This window comes from Etheostoma cragini, chromosome 17 (genome assembly GCF_013103735.1).
Source record: "Etheostoma cragini isolate CJK2018 chromosome 17, CSU_Ecrag_1.0, whole genome shotgun sequence".
In the NCBI taxonomy this organism is placed as follows: Eukaryota; Metazoa; Chordata; class Actinopteri; order Perciformes; family Percidae; genus Etheostoma; species Etheostoma cragini.
This window is the reverse complement of record NC_048423.1, coordinates 12,748,548-12,775,289: the sequence shown is the minus strand read 5'-3', so window position 1 is coordinate 12,775,289 and position 26,742 is coordinate 12,748,548. Positions and strand designations below refer to the sequence as shown.

The following is a 26,742-nucleotide window of genomic DNA, read 5'->3' as shown; positions in this document are numbered from 1 at the left end:
TGACTTAATGACTCTCCTTTTGTTGTATGAACAGTGAAAGAGGTCAGCAAAGAGTTCTACAGTCCTAACGGTCTCCTAAAGATGTAAACTCTCACAAGCTGCCTCTCAGCAGCTTGATAGTGGGCCCGCCAGACGCTGAAACTGTGAAATGTGAATTGTTACATTGTAGTAGTTTAAATTAGTTTATAAATACTCACACATCCCTAAAAAAGCAGTTTTATTCCAAAACAGTTTTACAGTGTGATATATTATGATTTTGGCATGGATGTAGATTAGAGCTGACATATTCAACAGTTGCTTCAGTAAGCATTTTGACTGGCGCAAAGATCACAGACTGATCATCTTCCTCCAATCTGTCCTCCTGCAGTGAAAGGTAATTAGCCTTTTTAAACGATTGAAGCTGTATGCAGGAGGGAGTCTGTCTGAGAAAGTTTCTGTGAAAGTAAGACAAGCAAAAGGAGTATGTGTATCGCTGCTTTATGGTAATATTATACGTAAACAAGACTTGACTTTTCATACAACTCTGAATAAGATGCATTCTTATGCACCCTGTCCCTGCTGAAGAAAAAATAGCATACACATACATCAAGTAAAGCTTAAGTTTATTATGTTGTGTTGTGTACAAATAAATGACACACACTGAGCCTCCAAAGAATGAACAATAGTCAGGTCTCAGCTTCTGCAATAGCAGAAAACAGGAAAACAACAAGGTTATCTGCCATATTATTATAACCTTTATTTAATCAGGTAAATCCCACTGAGATTGAAATCTCGTTGTCAAGGGAGACCTAGGTACATGAAAACGAGACCAAGAGTTTACAGCCATGCTAGGAGCTCTGTGAGTTACCGCAACCAGCAGTACACAGTGAATTATGAAAGAAACATGAATAAACAAATTTGTTAACACTTTTTTTTTAGCATGTATTAGCAGTATATATACATTTAATATATGGTTTATAACACACTTTAATGCAGTTATAAGCAAAGTATTAAAGTATAAATATGTCAGGAGACGTTATTGAGGGCAAAAACTGTATATTAATAAAACCTACTGCTGCACACTACTACCTTTTAGTGGGTTATTAACTATTAATTGAATATTTATGTACTGCTTATAAATATTAAATAGAGGGCCCAAGGCAAACTGCTGCATTCTGAATTCTACATGATCTGAAACAAAGACGGACTTTCTTTTACGCTGTAGTTACATTGAGCCCCGGTTAAGGGACAACCCTCTGAAGAGGATTGGAGAAGCTATTACTGCAAGATAAAAATTGTCTCATGATAAAACCTCAGCTTTAAAGCCATAGGGTGTAATAACATTGCAATCACTGACTGATTGCTGACAAGGAAGATTAATGTAGCCTAGTTATCAGACTGAATGAGTGTATTAGATCAGCATAGAATTCAACTGCATCTGCGTGCAAGAAATCATAAACAAGTTCACTTTGATCAGAACAGAGTAAAATAACAAAGATGAAGTAAACCAAGAGTGAAATTAATCTTTTTCAGGACAGATTTAAGAACAGATCTATACAGTGCATTCACACTTATTAGACTTAATGATAGAATGAGGAATTTAGTTGTAAATTAATCATTGGCGCAGAGGAACTAAAATGTGGACAACGTATTGCTCAAAGCAGTAAATTACTTACAGCTGACACTACTGTATTCAGAGGATGCAAAGGTCAAAAAATATATAACTGGTTTATTGGTGGAACTTTGGCCCTTCGTTTTCACAGAATGTGAAGTGAAAATTTCTCGTTCAGATCCAAAACGTTGAGCTGAAAGCAAACATGTTCAGGTAAGATTTCTTCAAAGAGTTTCTGACTCTGATCGTTGTTAATCTGGTGATATTAATGGTTAATGGTTTGTTTCTTTGACCGGATAAGGATCTGTTGTGTAATGTCTGTCACACACTTTAATCCAGAGTGTCTTTACTTGTAGGTTTTCTCAAATAGTCTGTTTTTCTCTGATATTTGGCATCACAGCAAAGCCATATAAACCCTGGGTATGTATATATTGCTCCTGGCTGTCCAGAACATTACACTGTAGACTGTACAGCTTTGAGTCATATGATAAATTATTCCTGATATAGTTAAAATGACAAACGTGTTCGTTTTTGGACAGTCGTATAATATTTCTGCTCTTTTCTCAGAACAAACTCACAGATGAAGCATTCCAGGATACAGTTATGTAAGTTTTAATTTCCTTAAACTAAACCTAAAGTGACTAACTGTCTCTTGGACTAAGGAAATGCAGACTGAGATTGCATGATTTTTTATCTCAGGTCCATAGATGACAAAGGAAAGATGCCCTGGGGAGTGGAAGTGGAGCCTCCAGAGGACATGGATCAGACAGACTATGACATCGACCCTAGCATGATGATTTGGAAGAGTATGACAGGACAGGGCAAACAGCCCCTGAAAGCCGAAGAAGACTTGGATGAGTTGTACCATCCTTCAATGGTCGATCTCCTCAAAGTTCAAATCCCAAATCGGGATGCCTTCCCTGCTGCCGACTTCCAGGCAGAGCCCTGGCGGGAAGATGCCAACATAAAGTACAATCAGGAACCAGAGGAGGATAAAGATGCCATCGACCACCCTGATTTCAAGGTGGCTAAATACAAAGCTGGAGAAGAGGTCCGCGTTGCACAGTCTGAACTAGAAAAGGATGAGGATGAGCTGTATCACCATGACAACCAGGGTCCACCTGTGCAGATGGAGTTGCTGAGCCGTGAGGTCATGGGTGAAAGTGAGGTCAGAGTTCACCTTCAACCAGAGGAGGACATGGACGACCTGTACCACAAAGATCCTCTGAAGCTCATCCCTTACCAAGATGATACTAAAGCTGCCGCTCCTGTGTATTTACCGTCTCAGAGAAAGCACAGCGAACCAGAGGAGGATCTGGACGACCTCTACCACCGCTGATCCTTCAACAAATCAACCTGTGTAGATCCGAATCATTTCAGATCAGACACTGACAAAGCTGAATATATTAGAAGTGTAATTTGACTACGTTAATACTGTCCTTAATAATAAACACATCTCAATCTGACAATAAATATGCTTTAACATACATATCAAAGACTTAATGTGTTTTATTTATTGAAATATATGCATAATGGTAGTTACAAAAATACAAAATCATTTCTGCTCCATGTAAACCGGAGATTTATTAGATAATATTTACAGTAGTAATTACACATAACCAGGAACAAATTATGTTTTCAACTCACACCATGTGGTCAAAACTACACAAAATGGAACATGTGTTTTATGCAAAAATATTCACCTTCTCCTGATGTTCATGAGAAAAAATTACAGTTGTAACTGAAATCATTGGATCATCATTACTTTACAATATGTGTGTGTGTGTGTATCACTGCAGCAGCTCAGCAGGAATGACCCCCTTCTTCAGTATCAGGTTCCCATACAGAGATGTTTCCCTGTGAAGCCAAAGCAGAGGAACATTTTTATTTATTTATTTTAGGTTTATTTTTACAGACATGTTTGAAAAAATAAGAAATTTGTGGAGATTTCAAAGCATTCTGCTGTGTAAACCATAATCTCCAATTATTAAAAAGTTATTTGTCGAAAACAAATAACCTTGTTCCAGACCTCTGAATAACCTCCTACATCTCAAGTTTTCTGAAAAACTTAAACAACTTAAATCTCAAATATGTCTTTTTTTTTTTTACTTCTACAAAATGATGCATGCTTTTGTACCTATTTTACAGACACAGGATAAAACATTCAGCTACGATATTCAAATGAAGTCAGAAAGAATACGCACCCCGTTGCCACAACAGCGTAGGCTTTCTTGGCTCGTTCATAGAAAGCAAACCTTTCCACCTTCTCAAGAGGAGACTATATGTACACAGAAAGCACCACACAGTCAGAAATCAAATGAACACAACATTTTGCGTCTCACTGATTGAAGGCATTAATCATTAGGTGGACAGTCTGTTTTACCTGAGACCCAACCTGACCCAGGAGGCGTGTGTAGGTGCCCCACACAGGGACATCTAGACCTCTCTGTTTGTCACTGTCTACCAGATCCATGACTGCAGCCTGTGGAAACATAGTAGCACATATTCACCTAATGAAATTCAAAAAGATAAAAGTAGCCTACAGCAAAAGGAAAGGTACTCGTTATTGCCATTAAGACATCACTCAGAATTTTTTAAACTTTAGATTTATGGGTTCTGTACCGGAGAGGGGACATAGGTATCCAGGGGCAACAGCTTCAAAATGGCCTCCAAAAGCTGTGGGATTCCTAAACCTACATAAAGATCAGTTACTGTTATCAATAGCCCACTATACACAGTAACTCAATATTTTTATTTAGAGACAGATGTATGTACATACCATCAGCTCTGATTTCTTTTGGACCATTGGCACAAATGGAAGATGCTGGAAAGTTTACATCCGCAAGAACTGAAAATAGAAAGAAAAACACTGAGTCTGAGAATGACTTAATGGACTTCAACATGTTCCAGTTGTGGCTTTTGCCAGTCTACACGGCAATGGTCCTGTGAGTCTTGCTCTGTTACTCTTTACACTGTTTTCAACTTGAACTCAGCCTACTGCCCTAAGTACATACACGTTATGGGCTATCAGCGCAAGGACAGCCTACGAGAAAGGCAATTCCTGTGTGACCGTGTTTAATATCATACCCAGTTCATCACCGTGGCCCATTTTAGCGAGAGCATACAGCATTTCAGGTGATAAAACAGAAGGGATTCCTTTCAGTACGACCATACTAGCACTCCAAACTCTTTCCTTGCAATGGCAGCAACTGAGAAGATAAAAGCAAAGTGACAGTGCTGGAGTGACCACTCCAGTTTACTTCCGGTTTCGTTAAAGTCGTCTAGGCATCCTTGCCATGATGTTGGCAGACCAAAAAACATATTAACAAGCAACAAAAGACGTTTAGAAAGTTGCTATTCTCACATGTGTGTTTAGTTCTCTTAATACATTCATGGTGCGTTACTGTGGTAACTCATGCTGGTCACGAAGCCAACGTTCCGGTCTGCCGGACGGGAACTTCTTCTTCTTTTGACGTTTTATGGCATTTTTTTGGTGTGCATTACCGCCACCTTCTGAACAGGAGTGTAGCTGGTGTGGATACTTGATGTGTAACTCTGCAGATGCAAGGACAGGCCTCATGTGATCAGGTTAGTTAGAGGCGCGACCGCGTCGAGTTGCTTTTACAAATTTGAGATTGTAAATAGTATATGCTCATATCATCGCTCAAACACAATCATTAGTAGGCCTATGTTTGTAATCCTAGTTTTTAGGAGTTATTATTTCAGTTTTCTTCATAACATGTAGGAGCATTGTAGGATTTGGCTATTAACTAAGGCAGGTGCACATATGCTACACAAATAGTGTAAGTGTTACATGACTTCATTTATATGAAATGTGGCAAAAATATACCCCTACGTCATGTGTTAAATCTTTTCCAAAAATGTGCAGTCCCTTTTGCAACTGTAAAAGTTATCTAATGACATTGTGGAAGCCATGGCCTATAGCCTATCTAGGATACATGAAGCTATAAAAAAGGTTAGCTATATGTGTCATTAGTCTGACAAAACTGCAGTCAGTTAAACTTTGGTCTATGTGGTCTCTGACACCCTTGGGTGGTCATAATTCAAAGCAGACACCGGGGAATGTGTTACTTCGACACGGTCTCTAGTGCCAAGAATGTGAGATAATGAAAATATTTGTCGGATGAAAACTCCACCCAACCTGTTATATCTGAGCCAGAGAACCTCTCAGCAGGATGGCAAAAAGAATGCTGAGGAATCCGTTCTATGACCGCACATGGTTCTGTGACACAGCAAGAAAAAAAGCTACAGATCTGCATATAAAAAACCTTCATAAAAGTTAAGTCCCAGCAGCATGGCAGGTTTGGGCTTACTTAGTGAATTTACAATCATTTAAGGCTACAGCTGCTGTTAATATTGAACAGGAGGACCATGTCTGTACTTTATTGCATGTTTTTAAATCTGCAAATGTGTATATGCTCATTATATATCAGCATTCCAGAACCACAATGCATTCTGCTTTTTTTCACTATAGGATATGAGATGTGTGCCTTATTCTGAACTCTAGAACACTGTGTGTTAGTTTGGTGCTAATTGTGTAGGAAGAAATCACATTACACAAACCCTTTGCTAGGGAACTTTACGTTTATTATTAACCGGAATCTAGGTCCACATAGTTCCCTTTAAATGAAACAAATTTGTAGATGCTTCATTTTTCTGTAAATAGGTTTTTGACCCCTTTGCTTTGAGTTATGCATTATGATAGAATGATTTTAAGAGTAGCCTATGCATAGATCAGTGAGAAAATTAATAGGAAGCAAACACTTTGATAAAGTCACCTGCAGGACTGACTGGCATGCACAGAGGCAGTGTAGTTTAGGAATATGAGAGTGGTCTTTGGAGAGTGATGGGAGGCTACTGAGAAAAGCCCTTGCAGGAGCCAGGCCTGTCTGCTGGACTGAAAGCCCCTTTCTCACTCTCTGGTCCCATGCTGCTCTCTCTTTATGTTGGCTTCTTTAAATGAGTTTATCACGCTATGAGGGCCTGCGCTGCCAAAATGTAACGTTTTGCCCCCTTTGTCTGTGTGGAGAGCCTCAATTGAGTCTACATTTATTATTTTGACCTTTCGGTAGCCTCAAAGAGGAGCTTCTTTTCGGGCCCTTTCTGCAGACTTTTGTGCTTCCCCGCGGAGTGAGGAGACAAGTTTTTTTCGCCTCCTTTTTAAAGTTTTGTTCCAGGGGCTGACAAGAAAGCAAGCTCCAGGGGAATATTGAATGAAAATTAAAATCAATTAGGCCATGGCCTTGTGGAGATACGGGGCGCCGCCGTGTGAAGTTCGGGGGAAAAAAAAGGTGCCTTGCTATGATTGGAGGGGCATAAGAAAGCGCACACTAATCAAATTTGTTCTGCTGTTTTCTTTGAAGTCAAAATGATCGTTTTATGTGTTCCAGAATATTTTCAGCCAAAAGGTTATGTGCGAGACAAACATACAGATCTGAAAGGCTAGGCATATATATCCTATCAAGGCTATTTTATAGGCCTATCAACAATAAAACAGGAGTAGCCTACATTTTTCTGTCTTTTTTGCTATGCTGAGAGGATGACATAACTTCCTCTAAATCGAGGTAAATCTTACAGGGATAATCATCGTCACTGGTGTTTGTGTCATAGGGCTAAGCTCTTATAATTGAGCCCATTGGTTATTTGTTGCTGTACAAACCTGCACTGTGCCTTTTATTATTTTAAGTTAAGAAATCATCATTTCATTTTCCTTCATTCCTAATAAAAAGATGTTCAAATTGTAGGCTTATACATTTGTATTACAAATATTGTGCTGGATGACAAGTAAGCATGTGTTTCTGTACAGCCGGTCCCGGGTTTCTTTTCACATTATTTTAATAACTTGACCTTTCGTGTCAATTACACTCGGTGGCATTGGCACTAAATGAAGCACTCATCTGCATAAAACCCGGTGCAGTCCCACTGAATTTATACACGGTCCAGTTTCTGTGCCTTTGTGTAAAAGAGCAAAAGAGCGCCATCTAGCGCCGTAAAGGACACACTGCCTGGACGCTGAGTGAACTGAATCCAGAGATGTGAGTTTCAGATTTGTAACTGACCTTATCTACCAAATTGTATAGGATATTTCAGATTTTCAAGGCTAAGTATATGCAATCCTTCTGTATTATCTAAAATAAGTAAGGTGTGGTAAGAAAAAGTGTTAATAAATACAGCAGATGCATCTTCCCATTTCTAGTCATGTCTCCGTACTGAAAAGCACTCTAGATATTTATTTGTAAAATGTACATAGAAATAAGTTTACTACAAAACGCAGACAAATGTGATAGTGAAAATGAAAACGAAAAGTCAGTACAAGTCATCGAGACGGATTCCCTTCTATGACACATTGACAGTAATCATAGTATGAACCCCACTGCACTCCAAACCTCAGCAGGTAGAGCTTTGCTGTGATAAGACACTCTTGTGCAATCATTCAAGTGCCAAATCCTTTAAACATCTTCAATGTTTCACTATCATCAGGATTTTTGCATCATTCAACTTATTTCAGATGAGGAAATTACTCGCTGATATCAGGAACCTCCTGGCTGAGCTCTTCATCTTTTTTTTTTTTTTTTTTTTTTTTTAACTGTCCTGGAAACTGGCCTTCCTCTTCTCCACAAAAGCTGTCATGCCTTCTTTCTGATCACCCTGCAGGAAACAAACACACACACACACACACACACAAACAGACACATAATGACTGGACTGTCAAAATTAGAGCCAACCCCCCTTACATGCTCTCCGATGGGCTCTTCTACTCACTGTAGCAAAGGTAGAGTGGAATAAGCGCTTCTCAAAATGATTGCCCTCAGCCAAAGTCATTTCAAAAGCTGCAATCAGAAGAAGAAACAAATCAGACACATTTTAAATTTATTCAGTTTAGTAGGTTTAACGATATCCAAAATTAGTAGGAAACAACTTTATCTACCTGCATTAACAGCCTCTTTAGCCATAGCAGAGACCAGTTTGGAGTTGGCAGCAATTTTCTCGCCACATTTAACAGCTTCAGACACCAACTGGTCCACGGGATAAACTTTACTCACCAAACCTGGGAAAAAAGAAATGCCATTGAATCAAGTATAACAAAAACATAAAGAGTTATCAATTAATTAGATGCACTGGTATAATCTAATGTAAAAAGCAAATATCCCATCTTAAGTCAAGTGCATGTCTGAGCTGTAAAAGGTTTAGCATCTCTGTTACCCAGTCACTTGAGTAAATACTCCGTTACTAGTAAAAGTCCTTCACACAAAATCCTTAAAGTATGGTAGTCTTATCAAGAGAAATCTAAGGGGTCATGCAATGATTCATGTAAGAGGAAAAGAGAAACAACAAAGTTCTACTTCACAAATTCTGTATTAATATTTTGCCTTTTTCTCTCATCTTAGTTTGGATCATTATACCCCTTTGGACCTACAATCACTTATTTAAATGAAGCCATCTGAGAAGTTCACAGTAGAAATGTCTTTTTGGTGGAACTGCTAACAACTCCGACATCTGAAATGTGGCCGCGAGTAGACACAAGAGGTCACACGGCTATCATCTTCAATAATGCATATTTTCTAAGATTATCATATATGTTTCATGTAGAGTAGTAATCTGCATAGTCAATTGTAATTACACCAGTCAAATAAATGCAGTGGAGTAAAAAGTGCTAACTTATTTGCAGCACTTCAGTAAATGTGTGTTCCAACACTGCTGTTACCTGATTGCTTGGCGTCTTGCGCATTGATTCTGTCTCCTGTAAGTACCATCTCCATAGCCAGGGATTTGCCCACCGCACGGGTCAGTCGCTGGGTGCCCCCCGACCCTGCAGGTAGACACATGTCATGAACTCCGAAAGCAAGAATCTGGTAACCTGGTAATCTTTGTATAAGGAAGTCAAGTCAGAACAGGAAGGAAAGTAAATACTAACGAGTCTTTACCAGGAATGGTCCCCAACAGGATCTCTGGTTGGCCGAACTGCGCCTTCTCTCCAGCGTAGATTATGTCACACATCATCGCCAGCTCACAGCCTCCACCCAGCTGAAACAGCAGAACGTACAGTAGGAAATACAGAAACCATTGTACAGCGATAAGTCTCACCTTTCGTTTTTTCATATCCCATTTATATTTTGTGCACCTTGAACTGACAAATACTGGATAAACAGTGTTGAAAGCTACACTATAAGGTCACAGGTGTGTGGACACCCCTGTCTTTTTGGTCTAGAGCTGTTTTTGTGGTTCAGTCAGGGTGTACCAATGTGGCCAAAAATACAATATAACACATGATAAGCCATGTGAAGAGTCAATAAGGGGAAAACAACTCGGCCGGTGACCTTTGAGCAGAAATAGTACACAGTGGAAAAGTTCATTTATTATCGTATTATACATTTGTGCACCTACTAATTTGCTGAATTACTCTCAATTTGACACCGAATTCAGTTTTATTTTAGTTTTGATTTGTTTCTGGAACATCTGGTGGGTGGTTTTTTTCTTCTTCTTACTCCTTTCCATATTTGGTTTCTTGCTTCGAAAGTTTTTAATTGTCATTTAAATGTAATGTTTGTATATTGTTTTATTTTATTTGTTGGAAATCCCACCACCTCTCCTCAAATAAATAAATAAAGTTAAACGTTGACACTCACAGCAAATCCATTGACAGCTGCAATTACAGGCTTTTTTGATTGGGACACTCTGTTCCAGTGAGCCAGGAAGTCTGCCCTGTAACAATCCTGGAAAGTCTTATTCTGCATCTCTTTAATGTCGGCTCCCGCTGAAAAACACAAACGTTGAGCTCACTACTGAGACATCACTCTAAACAAACCCAAAAAAGACACACTCAGTTCCCTCACCAGCAAAGGCTCTGTCGCTGCCGGTGATTACAATAGCTCCGACTTCGCCGTCGGCTTCAAAGACATCCAGGGCTTGCTTCAACTCCTTCATCAGCCCTTCACACAAAGCGTTGAGAGCTTTGGGCCGGTTCAGCTGGATGAAACCAACATCACTCTTCTCACCTCGCTTTTCCACCAATATATACTCATACTGACCACCTGCATGAAGAGAAAACCAACACTGATGGTCAGATAAGATTTGTGCATTCAGTATCAAGGGTTTCTGCAGAGTTCCCAACGTTAGATGTTAAACTAAAACCCGTTTCACTGTTAATGCTGGCCAAAGTATGAATAAATGGAAAACCAGCGGGGACGACACGGCCTAAAATGACTTATTATTAGGGCTGTGCAATTAATCAAAGTTTCAAATCTTGATTAAGATTTCAGCTCCTAATGATCACAAAAACCAATTAATCAAGCACAAAAGCTTTTGCACATTACGTTTTGCACATACAATGCTTGTTGTCTTGTGTTCTGAATAAACTTAGGGAAATTCCACAGTTCTAGGTGTTTTCCCTGTTGATTTGTTAAATTTTTTAAGTTCAATAATTGCAACATCGTTCCAAAAGTCAATGAGTAGGCTTGATCTTGTTAAATAATCAGGATTTCAATATTGACCAAATTAATCGTGATTATGATTTATTTCCATAATCGAGCAGCCCTGCTTATCACTTTTCACCAGCACTCCCAACCGTACATAACAGTAATGCAACACATGGCAATTAAAAAGTTTAATGTAATAAAAACGTTATTTTTACAGACGATAAGCTGACTTAGCTACTGTAGCCAGCAATAGTGAAAGTGCCACCTACATTTTATAACTAACATTACTGCCTATTGTTCAGGCAACCAAGGGGCACATCCAGCAGTCCTGCAGAGGGGGGTGAGTCTATCACTGGATCATCATCCCCTCCATTCATAACATCCACAAACGGCTACTACTTTTTTTCCTCATGTACTGTACAGCACTGGACAGACGGATGACAATAAAGTCTCCCTTATCTTTAGAAGCTGTAAATCACTTCACATCTCTGCAAAATCACCCTGATTGTTATCACATCCGTGGAGCAGCTCCATGATTTGTTTTTGTTTTTATTATCATTACATTCAATGATACATGGACCCACAACTTAATCTGGGAAGTTGTGGAACTATAACACCTAAATTCCATTTTACCCTTTACACGTTAAGACTCCTCAGGTCAATAACATGTTAGGAATGCTGATCTTCATTTAAAGTCAGTCAAACGTTTGCGGTACAAATGACAGAAACAGATGAACTAAAGACCAAGCTAGCAGACTGCTGCACACGTCGCGCAAGCCTTCTTGGTTTCTTGACATTGTGGCAGCCGCAGAGCACATAGGCAGTCCAGGGCCACTTTTTCATATTTTATATTTCAAATGAACAGAACATGTTTTAAAACACACACACCTGAGCTGTAGAGGCGGCACGCGGACAGAACAGCTGGAGCTGCTCTGGGGGACTTCAGGAGCGACGCAGCACTTCGGCAGAGGAAAGCCATGATGACAGCTACGACGACAGCAACTGTTGTTGTCAATGTCGCTGGCAGCTACTTCCGCTCGCGTCTTCTTCTTTGTTGGTGTTTTTCACGAAGTAAACAAACTCGAGCTACCGCCACCTTTCGTCTGCGGTGTGCAAAGCAGAGTGTTAAGCTTATTGTTCAATTCTCCTATTTGTAATTTCGTCAAATGTGCTTTATTCATATAGAAGCATCACCTTTATTATCATACTCAGGTACTATGACATTTCGCATGACTTGATATGTATATTTGTCTAACATATACTGTACATCCTGGTAAAATTGACAAAATATCTCAATGTTAGGGCTGTGTTAATATCGCGTGTGTTGAAAGAAAATTATTTATATCACGATTTTCAGTTTTTCTTTTACAAGGAAAAATTAAAACATTTTAAAAAGGATAGAATACACACATTTGAATGCGAAATGCAAAAATGTTATATGAAGAAATCATAGGGCTCCGTGTAATAATACTATACGTTATTTATAATGTTCAGCAACAGCTCGTCCCTTTTCAATCTTCGAGAGAAACCAAACATAACCCCCTTATCAATAATCATTAAATTAACCCGATTTTCGTATACATAAAGCAGATGGAGAAATAATCAGTCAGAAAATGTTAAAAAACTAAAGCTAATTCCAAAATAAGATTCCTAATAAGAAGGTTGTTTTACCTAGATTTCAGATTTGACTGCGTGACCGCGCCGCGCGTTCTCGCAGTCATCTGCATGACAAAGCCTGCATCGTCCGTGACAACCCTTTTCATCTTTCCTCGATTTTCAAAACATAAGGAAGGATAAAAAAAACACGGAAATAAGGTAGGCATCAATGATTAGGATATACTGGGACGTGGATGTATATCCATACGATGCATTTCTGTTTGAATGGTGATTCCTTCAGGCTCAGTAGCGTGCAGGCTAATTTATGAGAACACAGAGATGAACATCATGCATGCATGCATTTGTAAAACGTCTAATTGATATCATCGTACGTATCTTACGAAATATTATTGAAAACATGTTGTACATTTCTTGTTAATGGCACAGTTACCTGCTAGAGCTCAATAATGCTTTTTAACTGATGGCCTATTACTAAAAAATACCATCTTTTGTATTCTTTTATAACCGTCAATAGACAGAATGTTATTTCATGTATATGAACAGCAATGTTCTCTAGTGAGCATCTTTATTTTTAAACTGACCTACTATGAAGAGGGGCAGTCTGCACAGAAATGTCTTTAGGAAGACAACACTGAACACTGCAAGGATCTTACATTTGTTGATCAGTTGTGTAATCTGAGTTTTTCCATGCTGTTATGTATTATGTCACACCACATTAGGGTAATGCATTTGATACAGAATTGATTAGTGAGCATTGGCTGCAGCTTTTTGATAAAATATTCTTCCAACCATAATCAAAAGAGAATTATTTGTTTTACAGCTATACATACTCAAGATATATGGGTCATTTCTCAGTTTCACACTTGGTGAAGCGTAAATGTGCTTCTTTGCTCCATTATGTTTTGTACCTCCACAGATGTCAGGAATGAACCAGGTAGTAGCAACATGCTGGACCTGCCTCCTGCTATCTGCTTTCCTGTGTGAGCCGGTGCTGTCCAAGGGCGGTCGTGGAGGGTCCCGGGGCTCCTCTCGAGGCTCCCACTCCCGCAGCTCCACGGCAGGGAGTTACCGGGGAGGAGGCGCCTATGGTGGGACACGTTCTCGCGTCAGGGTGGCAGGCCGGTCGTCTGCAGTGAGGGTGGCCAGTGCAGCAGCAGCAGGGGCAGCAGTAGCAGTGGCATTATCAGCGGATAAATGGTACGCCTCTGCCTACCGCAGCAGCAAAACTGACAACTCAGAAGAAGAGCTGGATTTCTACAACAGAACCAATTACTTTGATGCACAGATGTCAGGCTCAACTCAAAATGGATCATCTCTCTCCCAACTGGTTTCTATCATTATTGCAACACTTTCCCCTAAATATGGACTTTTACTGGACAGTTTACTGTAGATACAGCTTATCTTTTTAAGCTAAGTTCCTGATTCAGTTTAAGACTGAGCTTCTGCCCTGGATCTGAATATAATGTGCTGGACTGGCTGGGACCTGCAGTGGGAAGACAAGTTAGAGGTACAGCACAGTGGTGGAAGGACACAGAAATGACAAAAAAACATCACTGTACTGTATGTTTTTCTACATATAATCATATATACCAACGGATAAATACACATTATTAACACAGTATTCAATGTGATATTTCACCTCACCTTTCAATCTGTCAGTGCGTGTGACAGAAACTGAGGCAGAACACAAAAATAATAATAAACGTCCTTTCCTAAAGCTTTTTTCCTAGATCTGTGATTTTTTTTTAAATCACAAAAATCAATAACCTTCATAAATTGTCAAATTGCAGACTGCCAATTTTAATAATACTGTATCTCGACAATCTAAACTGCACAAAGAGTGCAAAGTGAATGACCAGCAGCAATGCTCTGTACAACTGAGGCAAACCATTTGTTAGCAGACTTGGGTCTAAATATAAAGCCTGAACCTGCAGGAGTTTAAATATAACAGTGAATTCATTCCATAATGTTTCTAGAGACAAAACATTAAGTTGCCACCAGTATTAGACTGTCCCTGAAATTAAACTGCCATGTGTAATTTTTCAATATTCTTAAATTTGACTTTTTAACCTCAACCAACATGCTTTTTTTTTTTCTGCAAAATTTAATTTCAAGACTGAAATCAAAGATCTATTTTTGGAGCTAGTCAAGTCAATTCAATTTCAGAACCAGAATCAGAAAGCCCGATATCACATTGCAAATTTGCCACAGGGGGCTTTACAATCCATACGACATATCACAGCCTCTGTCTTTTTTGAGCGTAGTTGTACAGCAGTTACTAGTGTGGCCATTAAGATGATTATCTACAATAAATCAAGGCGTATGACAATATTGTGCGTTGGGAGAGCTAAACTGATTTTCCAAAATCATCTTGAATTTCTGTGCAATTGATCCCCTTTTATAACGCCTGAAATTTAATTTCTCAGACCTGTGTACAAACTACATCCTAGCTTTAAAGGACACTAGAAAACAAAAAGCTGCTCTCACTGTTATTTATGTCTCTGATCTCTGGTCTCTGTCTATCATGCCACAAAAGCTTTTTACCTGCAGTAGACACTCAGGAGTAACAGACTGTTCCATATGAATAAGTGCACTATGATATTATACCACACTTATGTACATAATAAATGAAGAGGTTAACACTGTCTTTATGCTAATAAATATCCTGTTTACACCATGTCAGATATCTGCCTTGTGTATTCTAAAAGCAAAGCTGAGAAAATTCTGTACCTGCATCAAATTATATTCTTTTATTTGCAAAGTATACAGTGCTTAAGTACATCATCCATTAACAAAACAGACTGCATCATGTCCCCAAAGTGTCATCCAGGTTGAGTGCAAACTGGTAAATCCCCAAAACAGTCTCTGGTTGTCCTCATTATAACGTCTCAGGTCAGTCCAGCATTACTTGTCCCAGCTCTCCTTTCCTGAAGGCTCTTATGAAATCGTAAGCTGCTGCTGTGTAGTTTGGGACAGTGATGGTGATGTTCCCTGAGGAAGACGAGCAACAAACATTTTCTTAGGACTAATCTTTTAGACGTTAATATGATAGCAATCCCCCGTCAAACTCTTGGCAAGAATAGGTGTATTTCCAAATGTCGTACTATTCCTTGAACTCAATTAAAGAAGTAGCTCATGAAAAATGTTTGTAACAGGAGTGTCTGTAGAATTAGAGCTTTCTTACCCACTCCAGTAATGGCTTTAACCCGTTGCGTCTTTCCAAGTTTTACAGCAATGCGTTTGAGGACATGCTGGATGTCGTCGCTCGGCTCTTGGAGGTCATATTTCTCCACATAACTGCACACACACACACGCACACACACAACCTAAGTAATGTGAACCGAAAGGAATACACTGACCGTATTTTAAAGTTCAGTCAATCATACCTGAACTTTCCAAGCCTGTTCAAAGAATAGAGTAAGTAGTCAGCTATAATGTCTTCACCCACTAAATGGTCCAGAATCGTTCCTGGAGAAGGAGAGAAAAATATCAAAATATTTGTTGAGCACATTTAAAAATGTGACAGCAATTCCACTGAATACAGTACATTGTTATGTTGGGGAAAACTAATGATAGTCCTGTTCGGATCGGCTCACCGCATAAAGCCAGCTTCATCCCGGTTTCAACACTCTCAATCTTAGGAGGCAAGACTCCTGGTGTGTCTAACAGATGCATTATGGGTCGCTCACACACCTGAGGACAAAGACAGCTACAAATACTGTGCAGATGGGCACACATAATGAAACCACGCAAGCACACGCACAACACCCACCTGAATTTTAGTCAGGACCGCTTTAGTTATACCTGGTTCCCCACCTACTCGTGATGCACGACCTGGAAATTTGTGTACATAATATTTATTACTGAAAGCTGATCATACCGAATCCATGTCCTACAACTATCATACTTTTATTATACAAACCTTTTTTCAAGTTTGTTCTTCTCAATGAGTTAATAAGAGATGACTTCCCCACATTAGGCACTCCAATCACCATCAGGCAATAATTAGTATTCTGAAAATTTTACATGACAAGGTTAGAGCGTGGCCAACATATTTGCCTCATACCTTAAAATGTGAATAGTAAGAAAAATATGATGAACCTAAAGTGGAAATAAATGGGACCAAGTGGATTCAGCACCACTGAAGCATCAATATACTTAAGAGTCCCAATGAAACAGGATTTTAGTAAGCATTAATTAATAGCTCTGTGAGTGTTATCTTTGTAGTTGTGTGGTATTTTTAAAATATGTTGCTGATATATCTCATGTAGCTTAATGGAGATATGTTTGTATAGGTGTATATGTTGGGTAATAGGTAAGCATACCTCTTCTCTGTTAAAGCGTGGTTGACTCTCAATAATTTCCACCACCAGTGGCACTAACTACAGAAAAAAACGGAATCATTTGCACATTAATGCTCCTACTTTTTTATTTAATATGAGCTGAGGACACACTTCAAATGTTTAGTATCCAGTGATGACCTTTACCTTTTTGATGTTGTCATCTCTCTGCTTTAAGCAGTCTGTGAAGACAACATTCCTTACCCCGTTTCTTTCGAGCTTCGTCAGGATTCTCTGCAGGGCAAATGTAAAGACATCAAGTTGTGTTAGTGATTTTGAACAGCTGATCACATGAGTCTGCAAAAAATAGCAGCAAGACTTTTGACCTGCTTGTTGGACAGATCAGAAAGGTCCATCTTGTTGAGAATTAGCAGCTGGGGTCGAACATCTAGAGTGTCCTGAAACGCAGGGTTTCTTCCAGAAAAGGGGATGTTTTTAATGTTAAAGAAAATCAAACAGTTCTCGTTTTACCTCTGCAGTAAAAAGAGGTTAAATGTTAGCATTTTTTAAATGAAGTAAAAAAAAAAAAAAAGACAATCTAACAATCCTTGTGTCCCTCCTCCGGCTTCTTAACTACAAGTGTTTTTCTTTAGGTTGTACCGAGATCAGGAATAAATCACAAATGTGACTGTTTCTCTGCTGCAAGGGCTCCTTTCCTCTATGAGGCTTCTGTTAGGATTACATCTTTTAAAACTTAAAAAGTGGTTTAAAACATAGTGGTCCTTTTGCCATTTCAAAGTCTTAGTTCAAAGTACAACACTGGATGTAATCCTGCTTTTAATATTATTTTTGATGTAATTCTATCAATTCTATTAGTTGTGATTAGATATTCTACCTGAACGTTTTATTGCTGTGTTTTGTAAAACAAAAACAACAACAACAAAAACAAACAAGTGTAGCCTTGGTTTAAAAGTGCTACAACAGCAGGTACTACCTGCAGATAAATAACCAATGATACGATCACATAACCAGTATTAATATAAATCTGTTAAAAAAATAAAAGATGGCACTCGGCGTTGCTATTATTAAGACGTTAATGCATTAAAGAAAAAGGATATTCGGGCATCATGAATTTCTATGACGCAGTCCACACGCTTCAGGCTGGCTCTCATCTGCTTGAGTCCTGCAAACGGTGAGGTGAAACTACTATTACAGCGATCATGTGACCAATAACGTATATTACACACAAGACTGCACACATTACACATTTATGTAGCAGTTGTAATTGACATTACTTTTTAAGCAAAGCTGCTACCTTTAGCCATGTGTCCGGGGAACCAATGAGCCACTTCCCGTGCACCGAAGTCAAACACGGTCCTGAACTTGCCGACATTACGGAGTACGTGGTACAGTTTCATGGCGGCTGTTCATCTAAATATGACTACGCCTGGATTTCGTTTGAATTAACAAAATGCTTATTTTGACGGCTAGCTACAAAGCATATTGCTGTACTGAACCCGACCTGGACATGTTGTCGATGTGCTTCACTGTTTACATTCCGACTCGAAACAACTTTGTTCCAATGTTTGTTCCAGTAAAGGGCATTTTCTTCTTCTATGCTTTATTTTTTTGTGCAATTTATACGCCAATGGGCGCGTTAGTGCTCTCCGCAGGAGGAAAAACACAGAATCGTGCGATAACCTTTGTTATCAGTTGGCTGGTCTTCTTTCACCATTTAATGCCAGATGCCTACCAACGACAAAGTGTATCTACTTTGCTTAGTGTCTCTTTCCTGCAGAATATTTTTGGCATTGCCTACTGATTTTCTGTTTAACAATGATCACATGATCCAAATGTTATTCAGTCTGGTGTGTCCCCACATCAACATTGTTGTTTTTGATGATAGATTTCAATTTTAAGATCTAGCATCAATGTGGTGCATTTTGTGTTTGCATTACATTTTTAAGATAAAATTATATGTTTGAAGGTTGTGTAGCTTTGGCCTGTAATGTGAATAATATGTTGATTCAATGTTCTCCTGTCCAAACAATTTCCATGGCCAAGTGTGTTTCACCATATTAAAAATGAATCAGAATGTGAGAACAGGATTATGCAGATGCAAAAGGTAAAGAACAAAAATTGTCAGTTACAAACAATAAAAATTATTTTGAATTTTTAATAAGTGAAATTGAACTTTATGAAATGCTTTATGAAATTTAGTCATTAACATAAGACCAGTTAAAATAATTTATTGTAAAATGTATAATTTATCAATAGATTAATTACAGTTAATGCATAAACAATACATTAGCAAAGCCAAAAGATGAAAACTGCATAGATTACCGTCTTAAAACCAGACTGTGAAGTTTCAAAATCACTAATTCTTACAACCGCAATGCTGTTAATTCATAATAAATGTATTTAGAGATTATACCAGAATAGGTGTATGTGGTTTGATAATAATAATAAAAAAAAACATTACATTTTTGTTACTGCACATTTCTGCAACTCCTCTTTTCACCCTGTGTGTTGAGCACTCTATTCTAGCTACAGAGTGAGGCATCACATTTCTGTTTCATATTTGCTGGACATGTAGTGCCACATAGGCAGCTAGGCAGTTGCGGCTTATGAGGGCATGACACGCTTTTGTGACGCGTGTTTTCTGTTGGAGATGGGGGACTTCAGGCTTTTTCACTTTATATATTACAAAAGATATAGAACACAAGAAAGGAAAGGGAAAAAGCATAATATGAGCACTTTAAGTGACTGATTTAAATAAAAAAGCAGGCTCCCACATAATCCTCCAAATAAACTCTGAGATCAAAGCTTGAAGAAAGTTGCAGATTTAAGCATATGACATATGATAAATCTCCGTCAAAGCACCGTTGCTCTTTTAAAGCTTGGACTTGGGTGCCTCAGACGGACTGATGGAGGAGTAGTGAGAGATGAGTCTGTCAGCTTCTCTCCACCCAGTGAGAACAGCACCATGGACGGTGGAGTAGTAGCAGGGATGAGTAGCTTCTCCAGCAAACAACACCTGCAGGGGCTGAAACAGACCAACTATTTACAAAAAGTCTTACACATTGGTTTACTATGTAGGAGTTGATGATTGTGCTCAGTGCAAACATATTTGTTAGACTCAGAGTATGAACATTTAGGTACTTGTGACTGTGATCCCTTCGTAGGCATGGGCTCCATCATGTTGTCCAGGTCCTGTGCTGAACAGCCTATTCCTGGGTAACTGTATGATCCGCATGTCCAGGGGTCATGACACCACTGGGAGCGCAAGACTCTCGTAGGGGTGATGGTAGGGTTTCCTAAATAGACACAGTTAGTATGCGAGTGCTGACAGAGATCATTTTAAAATGACACTAGAAAGAAACATTTTTAGAAAATGTAAAGCTCCCGCTGTGGAAGTAGTGCGCTCTAAATGGAGAATTGTTGCCTTATCCTAATTTATTTAGACTCACCTGTAAATCTGCGGATGAGTTGTGTGATGGTGTGTGTGACCTCTTGTTCAGACAGTGTCTCCATATACTCTGACTCATGCCCAGCAATCCAGCCACACAAAACATGGCCATACCTGAAAGTTAAACCACAAACAGGACCGTGTTAAATTATATGACGTATCCGCTATTTTCCATTTAATACAACATACAGAATGCAAGCAATCATTGGCATTTGTGGTTGTTAACCTTTTGGTGGGTTTCAGCACAGTGAAGCCAAACAACTTCTTTATCCAGGATCTCTGTACATCTGGCACGTGGTCCACCATGACATCCTGACATAATGACAAGAGATGAAATAAACAGTTCAAACGCTCGCATGTGTTCAATTTTTTTGTTCACTAGTGGCCTAAACATCAAACGTTTTTGTGATATATTTGGATGGAGAATAAGACAAAATGGCTGCTCTGTGGAGCGTAATCCTTAGCCAGTGATCGTGTTAAAAACTGGTCAAAGAACCCCTTTTTCTGGGTAATGATGAGGAGGATGGCAAGGAATTGCTGGTGGCAGATGAAGATGATAAAATAATTTCTATTTTGTGGACGTTACGGGGCACTCAGCGCTGCATGGGTGTTTCTCCCAACACAGACAGAGACTTTATGGTCTATATCTCCATCAAAATCTTGGTTTATTAAAGTGTTTTAAATAAAGTATAACTGAGTTTGGTGTGTAGGCTATACACATACTTTAGAGTAAATATAAACCTTTATTTATTGACTACACGTCTCACCTCATCTTCCCACACAAGATGGATTATCTCACAGTCAGCATCCCACCACGGTGAATCAAACTCCACAAATATTTTATTGTTTGTTCCAAAACCTAGTCGCTGGATTGAGTGCAGCTTGTGAAGAGGGAGAGGGGGACGAAACAGTGCTAAATGGTGCTTCTTTAGGTATCCTGATGAAGCAAAAAAAACAGAACAACTTGTCAATACTGAATAGCTTGAACTCTAACTGTTTAAAACTACACCATAAATTCACATTTCATATTGATTATTTAACTGTGAGTAATCTGCAGAATAGTAGAGATGTTATGCTTGAGATTGTACTTAGTGACAGGATTTAGTAATTCTACATAGACACAAATATTTGTAGAAAAATGTAATGGTTAATTAGATAATGCCTTAGGCAACAGTAACTGGTTGAGAATATTAAAAGGTCCTGTTAAAAGCTGAGATGAAGCACAACCCTTAACATTTCATGCACTGAAATAGAAAATAGCTAACTGTGTTTGTGAATGTAGGTGTCTGATTCTACCTAGAGGTACTGTGACAATAACATGATCACAAGCAATCTTCTCCCCGTCATCACACTCAATCGTCACAGGGTTTTCTCTCTTCTCTGTGTTGTTCCAGTGGACACAGCGGACAGCCTGATTGTAGGTCACTAAACCACTGGGAAGCTCTGACATCAAGTTTTTGGTTAGACCTTCATAGCCACTGAAAGAAAAAGAAAATGCTGTTTAATTCAAACAGACACTCACATGTGTACTGAAACAACCAGTTAATTAAAGCTATAGTGCGATAGTGAGCTGATAATCTTAATTAGCTTTGTGGCAACTCGTGTATGTTGTGATGTAATGTGATGTACAGCTAATATGCTGAATAAGGTAATGTACGCATTAGATAAAACTACCGGGTGAGTGTCTAATAGCTTGGTTTTAGGGTTCGTCCAGGCACAGCCTGAAAGAACTACGGGCAGGGACAGGCACAGGGTTTGGGTGTATTTTAAAGCCATGAGGAAGGCAAAGGCAAGGACCTAGGTGTGCTAACCTAGGACATTGCAGACTGGTTCTCGGGATGTGGAACCTCATCTCTCTTGTGGGTAAGGAACTGGAGCTGGTGTATGAGAACCAAGTATAGTTGGTACTGCTTCTTGACATTGCACCGGGTCTGGAACCAAACTCCGGGAAGGCAGGATCCTGTTCTTTTATGGAGTTGCCCAGGATGAGAGGCGCCGGGCAGGTGTGGGCATACTTACGTCACGAGCCCGCGGCTGACCGCCACTCTGTTAGGGTAACAAGACATGCACCTCTTTGGGGCTGCGTGTTCGTTAGAGGAAGTCTCTCACCGTTAGATTTATGCATCCAACAGTAGCTCAGTGTATCCCACCTTCTTGGAGTCTCTGGGTGGCGTCCTTGATGGGGAAACCTGGACGAGGGTGACAGTGGTGATAGCCAGCCTGATCCAAACATGAGTGGTATTTTGTTATTTGAGTTCTCCGCAAGTCATGGCCATAACAAACACAATGTTCTAGCCTTGGGTGATTCATAAGTGTGCTTGGTATCCAAAGCAGGGATTTTAGAGTAGAGCCACTTCCTTCCTTTGCATCAAAAGAAGCGTGTTGAGGTGATTACGGCATATGATCAGGATGCCGTTAGGGCAACTCCTTTTGGAGATTTTTGAGAACACGTCCAACTGGTAGGAGACCCTAGGGTACACGCTGGGAATATATATTTCATCTGGCCTGGAAACTTCTGGGAATCCCCCAGGAGAAGCTGGAAAACGTTTCTAAGGAGAGGGACGTCAATAATACCTTGCTTAACCAGCTGCCACCACAACCATGCCCTGGATAAGCAGAGGAAAATGGATGGTTGGACGGAATTTCCTTTTATGTCTCTATAAAATAAATAATTGGGGCTTCCTTTGGTTGGTCAGACAAGCAATTGCCAAACACCACTTTTAATTGTGAGGTTATTAATATGTAAATGTAGGAAATAATGACTTCATGACATTGATTATAGAAACAATTGTTAGTTGTTGCACAATATTGTATGTATGCAATGCTGGAATACGAACCCTGGGAATGTACAGTCCAGTCCAGGTAAAGTCTTGTATAAGCCGTATGCCCCCAGGCCCACCTCATCCATGCTGTGAGAGCCATTAACACAGCACTCTACCTTCAACATGTTACTGATCACACACATTCGCAGAGATCTGGTGGTTGCATCAATATCTTTCCACTCCTCTGCTGCTCGTCGTTTAGCCTGCCATAAACAACAAGCAAGATTTAGTTTATTATCAAGAACATCTGAGATATTTTAGCTAATTTAGGAGTCATCCAGTATTAGTATTATAGCCACAGAGAGAAACATACCTCTGACCGTATGAAATCTCCCACACAAGCCCAGGGTTCTCCTCCTTTACTCTCAAATTCTGAACTCGCATACATCAGATCAGCAAACATCTCCTGAGCAGGATAGATGTCCTCAGCCTTCAGCTTCCGACCTGAACACATAACACAACATACAGAATGCTAATTAGTAAAATGTCATCAGGTTACAATCAAACTCTACAGCATCAATGACACTGTCCGTCATAAAATACAATCATGCAAAAGCACTTGTAAGCACAGCTGTAATTCATTTTAGTTTGGTCTATTCTGCTGAAATACTGGTTTGATACGGTACTACTTTTCATTCTAGTTTTAGTTTAAATACGGATATGCACAAGCACTTTTCTACTAAGCACACACTTAAGAACAGGCTTGAGCATACAAGACACTCAATGTTCAACTACCTTTACCTATGACTGTATATGTGACTGCTGTAAACACACAATTCAGAAATCAAGAACTCTGTCTACAAGACCGACCCCTCAGATATTTAAAAATAATATGAAGGTGACCTGAACTGCTGAAAGCGTTTGGAACCCAGGGGGGGTGTCCTCCGATGTCCAGGGCCTGGTTCTCTGGGGTGAGGGCCTCTGGATCCAGCAGCCTGTACTGACGGGCAAGACAAAACACCGGGTTCTCCTCAGACGGTCCATGGATCCAGTTTGCTCCTATCTCAACAATGTTATCACCTGCAGTCAGATGGAAAATAGTGTGTGGTTTCAGAGAAGAAAAAATCATTTTCTGTACGCTATTTATCAGTCGGTCACATTATTATCACCAACATATTTAAAACTTAGGTGAGAAACTCTTTGGATCTGTAAGATTTGTTCATGGAAATCAATTTTCCACAGAAACATAGATTAAAAGAGTTGCAAGCAAGACAAAAGGCTTATAGCATATCTGCAGTCAGAGCCAGTTTTATGTGCCTTCTGGTTTTTCCACCTACTGGTTTCCGAGCCTGTCCAGATGCCGTGTAAACCTTTCAACGGCTACCCACGTCGTCAGATTCGCTACATATTTTACTGGCCTTTCCACGTCGCACCTCGATATAAACTGTACTGGACTGAATATGTGAGCACTACATTACTACAACATTCTACCCAAGAAGTGAACTGGTTAATCTCCAAGAGCAGGGTGACGTCTTGAGCTGGGTTCTGTTTGACATCCAGCGTCACAGGAGGCCCAATAGAAGTGAACGTGCCGGCCCAAAGTCTATATGAAAGATAGCATGTTGTACAAGGTAAAGAAGGCAAATGAACATGGTGATTCACCAGTTAGTTGTTCCAGACTCCCTCAAGGCCCAGGTCCTCCACGGCATCCATAATTCTGCTGGTCTTGAGGGACAGGCTCGCACACTCTCTCTTGCCAGGCAGAGGTTCTTTTGGATAGGAATGGAAAGTGACATAATCAATTGTGTGAGAAACCGCAGTCACTGTTTGGTTGGAACGACCCCAGAGCCAAATGGCCGTGCTCCTCTTAGAAGCATTTACACCTCTGAACCAATGGAACTTGTGTGTATCGACTTTTGGACTGCTGAGCAGATAGACAAGAAGTGTGTGGATGTTTTGGTTGTCAAGGATCACTTTTCTTAGCTGTCACATGCATTCCCGTGTGAGAATCAGTCAGCAAAGCAGGTTACCTGTTGTCTATCAAATGACTTCTTTTGCATATAAGGTTTTCCAAAACTCATCTATTCTGACCAAGGAGACAATTTTGAGAGCCAACTCATTAAAGAGCTCCTGGAGATGCCTGGTGTCCAGAAATCACATGCCATCCTATGGGGAATGGAGTTGTCGAGCGATACAACAGGACTCCAGGGAACATTATAAGGGCCCTGCCTCCCCTCTCCAAAGCCAGGTGGCCACAAATGCTTCAGATGCTGACGTTCTGCTACAAATGCACTGAGCATGAGACAACAGGTTTTGCGCCCCTCTTTCTCATGTTTGGGAGAATTCCACGTCTGCCTGTCAATGTTTTGTTTCAGCAAACCCTCCCCAGCGGTGCTGTTGTTGGCCACCGTGAGTCTGTCTCTCACTTGAAACGTGACCTGTCTGAAGCTGCACAAATTGCCCGTCGGACTGAGCAAGCTTGATAGGCAAAGGGTCTCTGCTTGCTGTTGGTGACAGAGTTTTGCTCGCAAATCGTGGTGAGAGAGGGAAGAGGAAAACTGCAGCCAAGTGGGAATCCACTGTTTATGTAGTGAAGTCTGTGAATCAATGTGTACTGTATCACTGACCCAGTAACATCCAGAGAAAAAGCCATTCACAGAAACCTTCTACTCCCGGTGAGTTTCCTCCCAGCAGGAGGTCACGACATTTTGGAGTCTGGCTGCTCATCAGTTAATGGAAGTGGACAGAGTGATCCTGTGGTTCCGGATGACATACTGGACAGTGAGACAAGGACACTTAAGTTGCTGCAAATGGATGAAGCTAATGATGAGGATGCTACAGCCAGCCAGCCCGATTGCTCACCTGTTGTAGCTGTGAGTGCCCCTCTCTCAGAGACTGACATGAACGTGGTCCCATATGCTGTATGTGGGATCTTGCATATCCCTGCTTCATCAGTACATGCAGAGCAATCTCCTTCCCCTGAACCCTCTACGGAATGTTTGCTGTCCGAGGACGGACCCTTCCTGCCCTCAGCGGAAAGAGTTCATTGTGTCCCCTTCCCCAAACATGCAACTGAAACACAGCCAGGTGCATTCACACAGGACCATGTCGTTTACACACTCAGGACTAGGGCAGGTAGACCTGTTAATCCCCCAGCTCGACTCGTTCGTGAAATAAATGTACAGCTTGTAGATGATGTCATTATTTTCTTTTGTGAGAAACATGTTTTCTGGATAGATTGCTTGTGTACAGTATGTATGTCGTTGCACTAGTACTAACTTGAGGTATCTGTTATTGAGCAATGTTTACAATATGAGAGGTTTACACAGCATCTTTTGTGTCTTTGTTAGTATGGGACTTGGCCGCTCCCTTACTGACTTAATACCGAGTGGAAAGTTTCTAACTGACTTCTAACTAGGACACCTGTGTTTTGTCTTTTATTGTGCCCCAATTTCGCAGGATTTATGGGAGGTGTATAGTTAAAAAGGTTAAGGTTAAATCCTAACGATAATAGGGTAATCCCATAAACTGTTAATATATATATATATATATATATATATATATATATATATATATATATATATAT

The 26,742-nt window shown here is 39.9% G+C and overlaps 6 protein-coding genes across 7 annotated transcripts in view; 2 read left to right on the top strand and 4 right to left on the bottom strand.

Moving 5' to 3' along the window:
- Positions 1-1,714: 1,714 nt before the first annotated feature.
- si:ch211-217g15.3 (uncharacterized protein LOC368914 homolog) lies at positions 1,715-2,980 on the top strand. The gene is made up of 4 exons (XM_034898021.1): positions 1,715-1,804; positions 1,948-2,011; positions 2,159-2,196; positions 2,291-2,980. The coding sequence occupies exons 1-4, from the start codon at positions 1,797-1,799 to the stop codon at positions 2,928-2,930; spliced, it is 750 nt and encodes a 249-aa protein (XP_034753912.1). The 5' UTR covers positions 1,715-1,796; the 3' UTR covers positions 2,931-2,980.
- Positions 2,981-3,066: 86 nt separating this feature from the next.
- On the bottom strand, positions 3,067-4,997 carry fuom (fucose mutarotase). Of its 2 annotated transcripts, XM_034898036.1 has the most exons (7): positions 4,980-4,997; positions 4,679-4,800; positions 4,371-4,439; positions 4,214-4,284; positions 3,975-4,073; positions 3,796-3,869; positions 3,067-3,448 (listed from the first exon to the last, which is right to left on the bottom strand). In XM_034898036.1, the coding sequence occupies exons 2-7, from the start codon at positions 4,761-4,763 to the stop codon at positions 3,382-3,384; spliced, it is 465 nt and encodes a 154-aa protein (XP_034753927.1). In that variant the 5' UTR covers positions 4,764-4,800; positions 4,980-4,997; the 3' UTR covers positions 3,067-3,381. The 2 variants fall into 2 exon arrangements, with proteins under 2 accessions (XP_034753927.1, XP_034753926.1); XM_034898035.1 differs by lacking the exon at positions 4,980-4,997 and having other exon boundaries at positions 4,679-4,942.
- Positions 4,998-7,808: 2,811 nt separating this feature from the next.
- echs1 (enoyl CoA hydratase, short chain, 1, mitochondrial) lies at positions 7,809-12,139 on the bottom strand. Its single transcript, XM_034898017.1, has 8 exons — positions 11,917-12,139; positions 10,447-10,644; positions 10,240-10,367; positions 9,538-9,637; positions 9,318-9,422; positions 8,541-8,660; positions 8,375-8,442; positions 7,809-8,260 (listed from the first exon to the last, which is right to left on the bottom strand). Exons 1-8 carry the CDS (start codon positions 12,005-12,007, stop codon positions 8,195-8,197), a joined length of 876 nt encoding a protein of 291 aa, XP_034753908.1. The 5' UTR covers positions 12,008-12,139; the 3' UTR covers positions 7,809-8,194.
- A 466-nt stretch (positions 12,140-12,605) lies between these two features.
- sprn (shadow of prion protein) lies at positions 12,606-15,323 on the top strand. The gene is made up of 2 exons (XM_034898034.1): positions 12,606-12,843; positions 13,562-15,323. The coding sequence occupies exon 2, from the start codon at positions 13,562-13,564 to the stop codon at positions 14,033-14,035; it is 474 nt and encodes a 157-aa protein (XP_034753925.1). The 5' UTR covers positions 12,606-12,843; the 3' UTR covers positions 14,036-15,323.
- A 57-nt stretch (positions 15,324-15,380) lies between these two features.
- Positions 15,381-18,507, bottom strand: mtg1 (mitochondrial ribosome-associated GTPase 1). Its single transcript, XM_034898010.1, has 11 exons — positions 18,241-18,507; positions 18,044-18,108; positions 17,312-17,416; positions 17,133-17,219; positions 16,971-17,027; positions 16,568-16,658; positions 16,418-16,479; positions 16,242-16,338; positions 16,032-16,113; positions 15,830-15,942; positions 15,381-15,636 (listed from the first exon to the last, which is right to left on the bottom strand). Exons 1-11 carry the CDS (start codon positions 18,341-18,343, stop codon positions 15,539-15,541), a joined length of 960 nt encoding a protein of 319 aa, XP_034753901.1. The 5' UTR covers positions 18,344-18,507; the 3' UTR covers positions 15,381-15,538.
- Positions 18,508-19,631: 1,124 nt separating this feature from the next.
- Positions 19,632-26,742, bottom strand: part of si:dkey-275b16.2 (peroxisomal N(1)-acetyl-spermine/spermidine oxidase) — a 7,951-nt gene continuing 840 nt past the window's right edge. Inside the window, exons 2-10 of the mRNA XM_034897969.1 lie at positions 24,060-24,236; positions 23,530-23,660; positions 23,232-23,419; positions 21,691-21,872; positions 21,162-21,331; positions 20,621-20,706; positions 20,396-20,508; positions 20,088-20,242; positions 19,632-19,971 (exon numbers count right to left, since the gene is read on the bottom strand). Of these exons, the coding sequence (XP_034753860.1) occupies positions 19,819-19,971; positions 20,088-20,242; positions 20,396-20,508; positions 20,621-20,706; positions 21,162-21,331; positions 21,691-21,872; positions 23,232-23,419; positions 23,530-23,660; positions 24,060-24,236 (1,355 nt within the window). The 3' untranslated portion in view covers positions 19,632-19,818. The remainder of the gene's footprint in view (positions 19,972-20,087; positions 20,243-20,395; positions 20,509-20,620; positions 20,707-21,161; positions 21,332-21,690; positions 21,873-23,231; positions 23,420-23,529; positions 23,661-24,059; positions 24,237-26,742) is intronic.

Excerpts from the sequence above, each read along its gene's own strand:
- fuom (XM_034898036.1), bottom strand. The coding sequence starts at position 4,763 with ATGGTCGTACTGAAAGGAATCCCTTCTGTTTTATCACCTGAAATGCTG. Across the intron at positions 4,285-4,370 it reads AAAAGAAATCAGAGCTGATG|GTTTAGGAATCCCACAGCTT; the intron begins GTATGTACATAC and ends ATCTTTATGTAG. Across the intron at positions 3,449-3,795 it reads TACGCTGTTGTGGCAACGGG|GGAAACATCTCTGTATGGGA; the intron begins GTGCGTATTCTT and ends TTGGCTTCACAG.
- si:ch211-217g15.3 (XM_034898021.1), top strand. Across the intron at positions 2,012-2,158 it reads CAAAGCCATATAAACCCTGG|AACAAACTCACAGATGAAGC; the intron begins GTATGTATATAT and ends CTCTTTTCTCAG. Across the intron at positions 2,197-2,290 it reads GCATTCCAGGATACAGTTAT|GTCCATAGATGACAAAGGAA; the intron begins GTAAGTTTTAAT and ends TTTTTATCTCAG.
- mtg1 (XM_034898010.1), bottom strand. The coding sequence starts at position 18,343 with ATGAAACTGTACCACGTACTCCGTAATGTCGGCAAGTTCAGGACCGTG. Across the intron at positions 17,220-17,311 it reads CTGATCTGTCCAACAAGCAG|AGAATCCTGACGAAGCTCGA; the intron begins GTCAAAAGTCTT and ends TTTGCCCTGCAG. Across the intron at positions 15,637-15,829 it reads TAAAGCCATTACTGGAGTGG|GGAACATCACCATCACTGTC; the intron begins GTAAGAAAGCTC and ends CGTCTTCCTCAG.
- echs1 (XM_034898017.1), bottom strand. The coding sequence starts at position 12,007 with ATGGCTTTCCTCTGCCGAAGTGCTGCGTCGCTCCTGAAGTCCCCCAGA. Across the intron at positions 10,645-11,916 it reads GTGCCGCCTCTACAGCTCAG|GTGGTCAGTATGAGTATATA; the intron begins GTGTGTGTGTTT and ends CTCTTCATGCAG. Across the intron at positions 10,368-10,446 it reads CAGCGACAGAGCCTTTGCTG|CGGGAGCCGACATTAAAGAG; the intron begins GTGAGGGAACTG and ends TGTGTTTTTCAG.
- sprn (XM_034898034.1), top strand. The coding sequence starts at position 13,562 with ATGTCAGGAATGAACCAGGTAGTAGCAACATGCTGGACCTGCCTCCTG.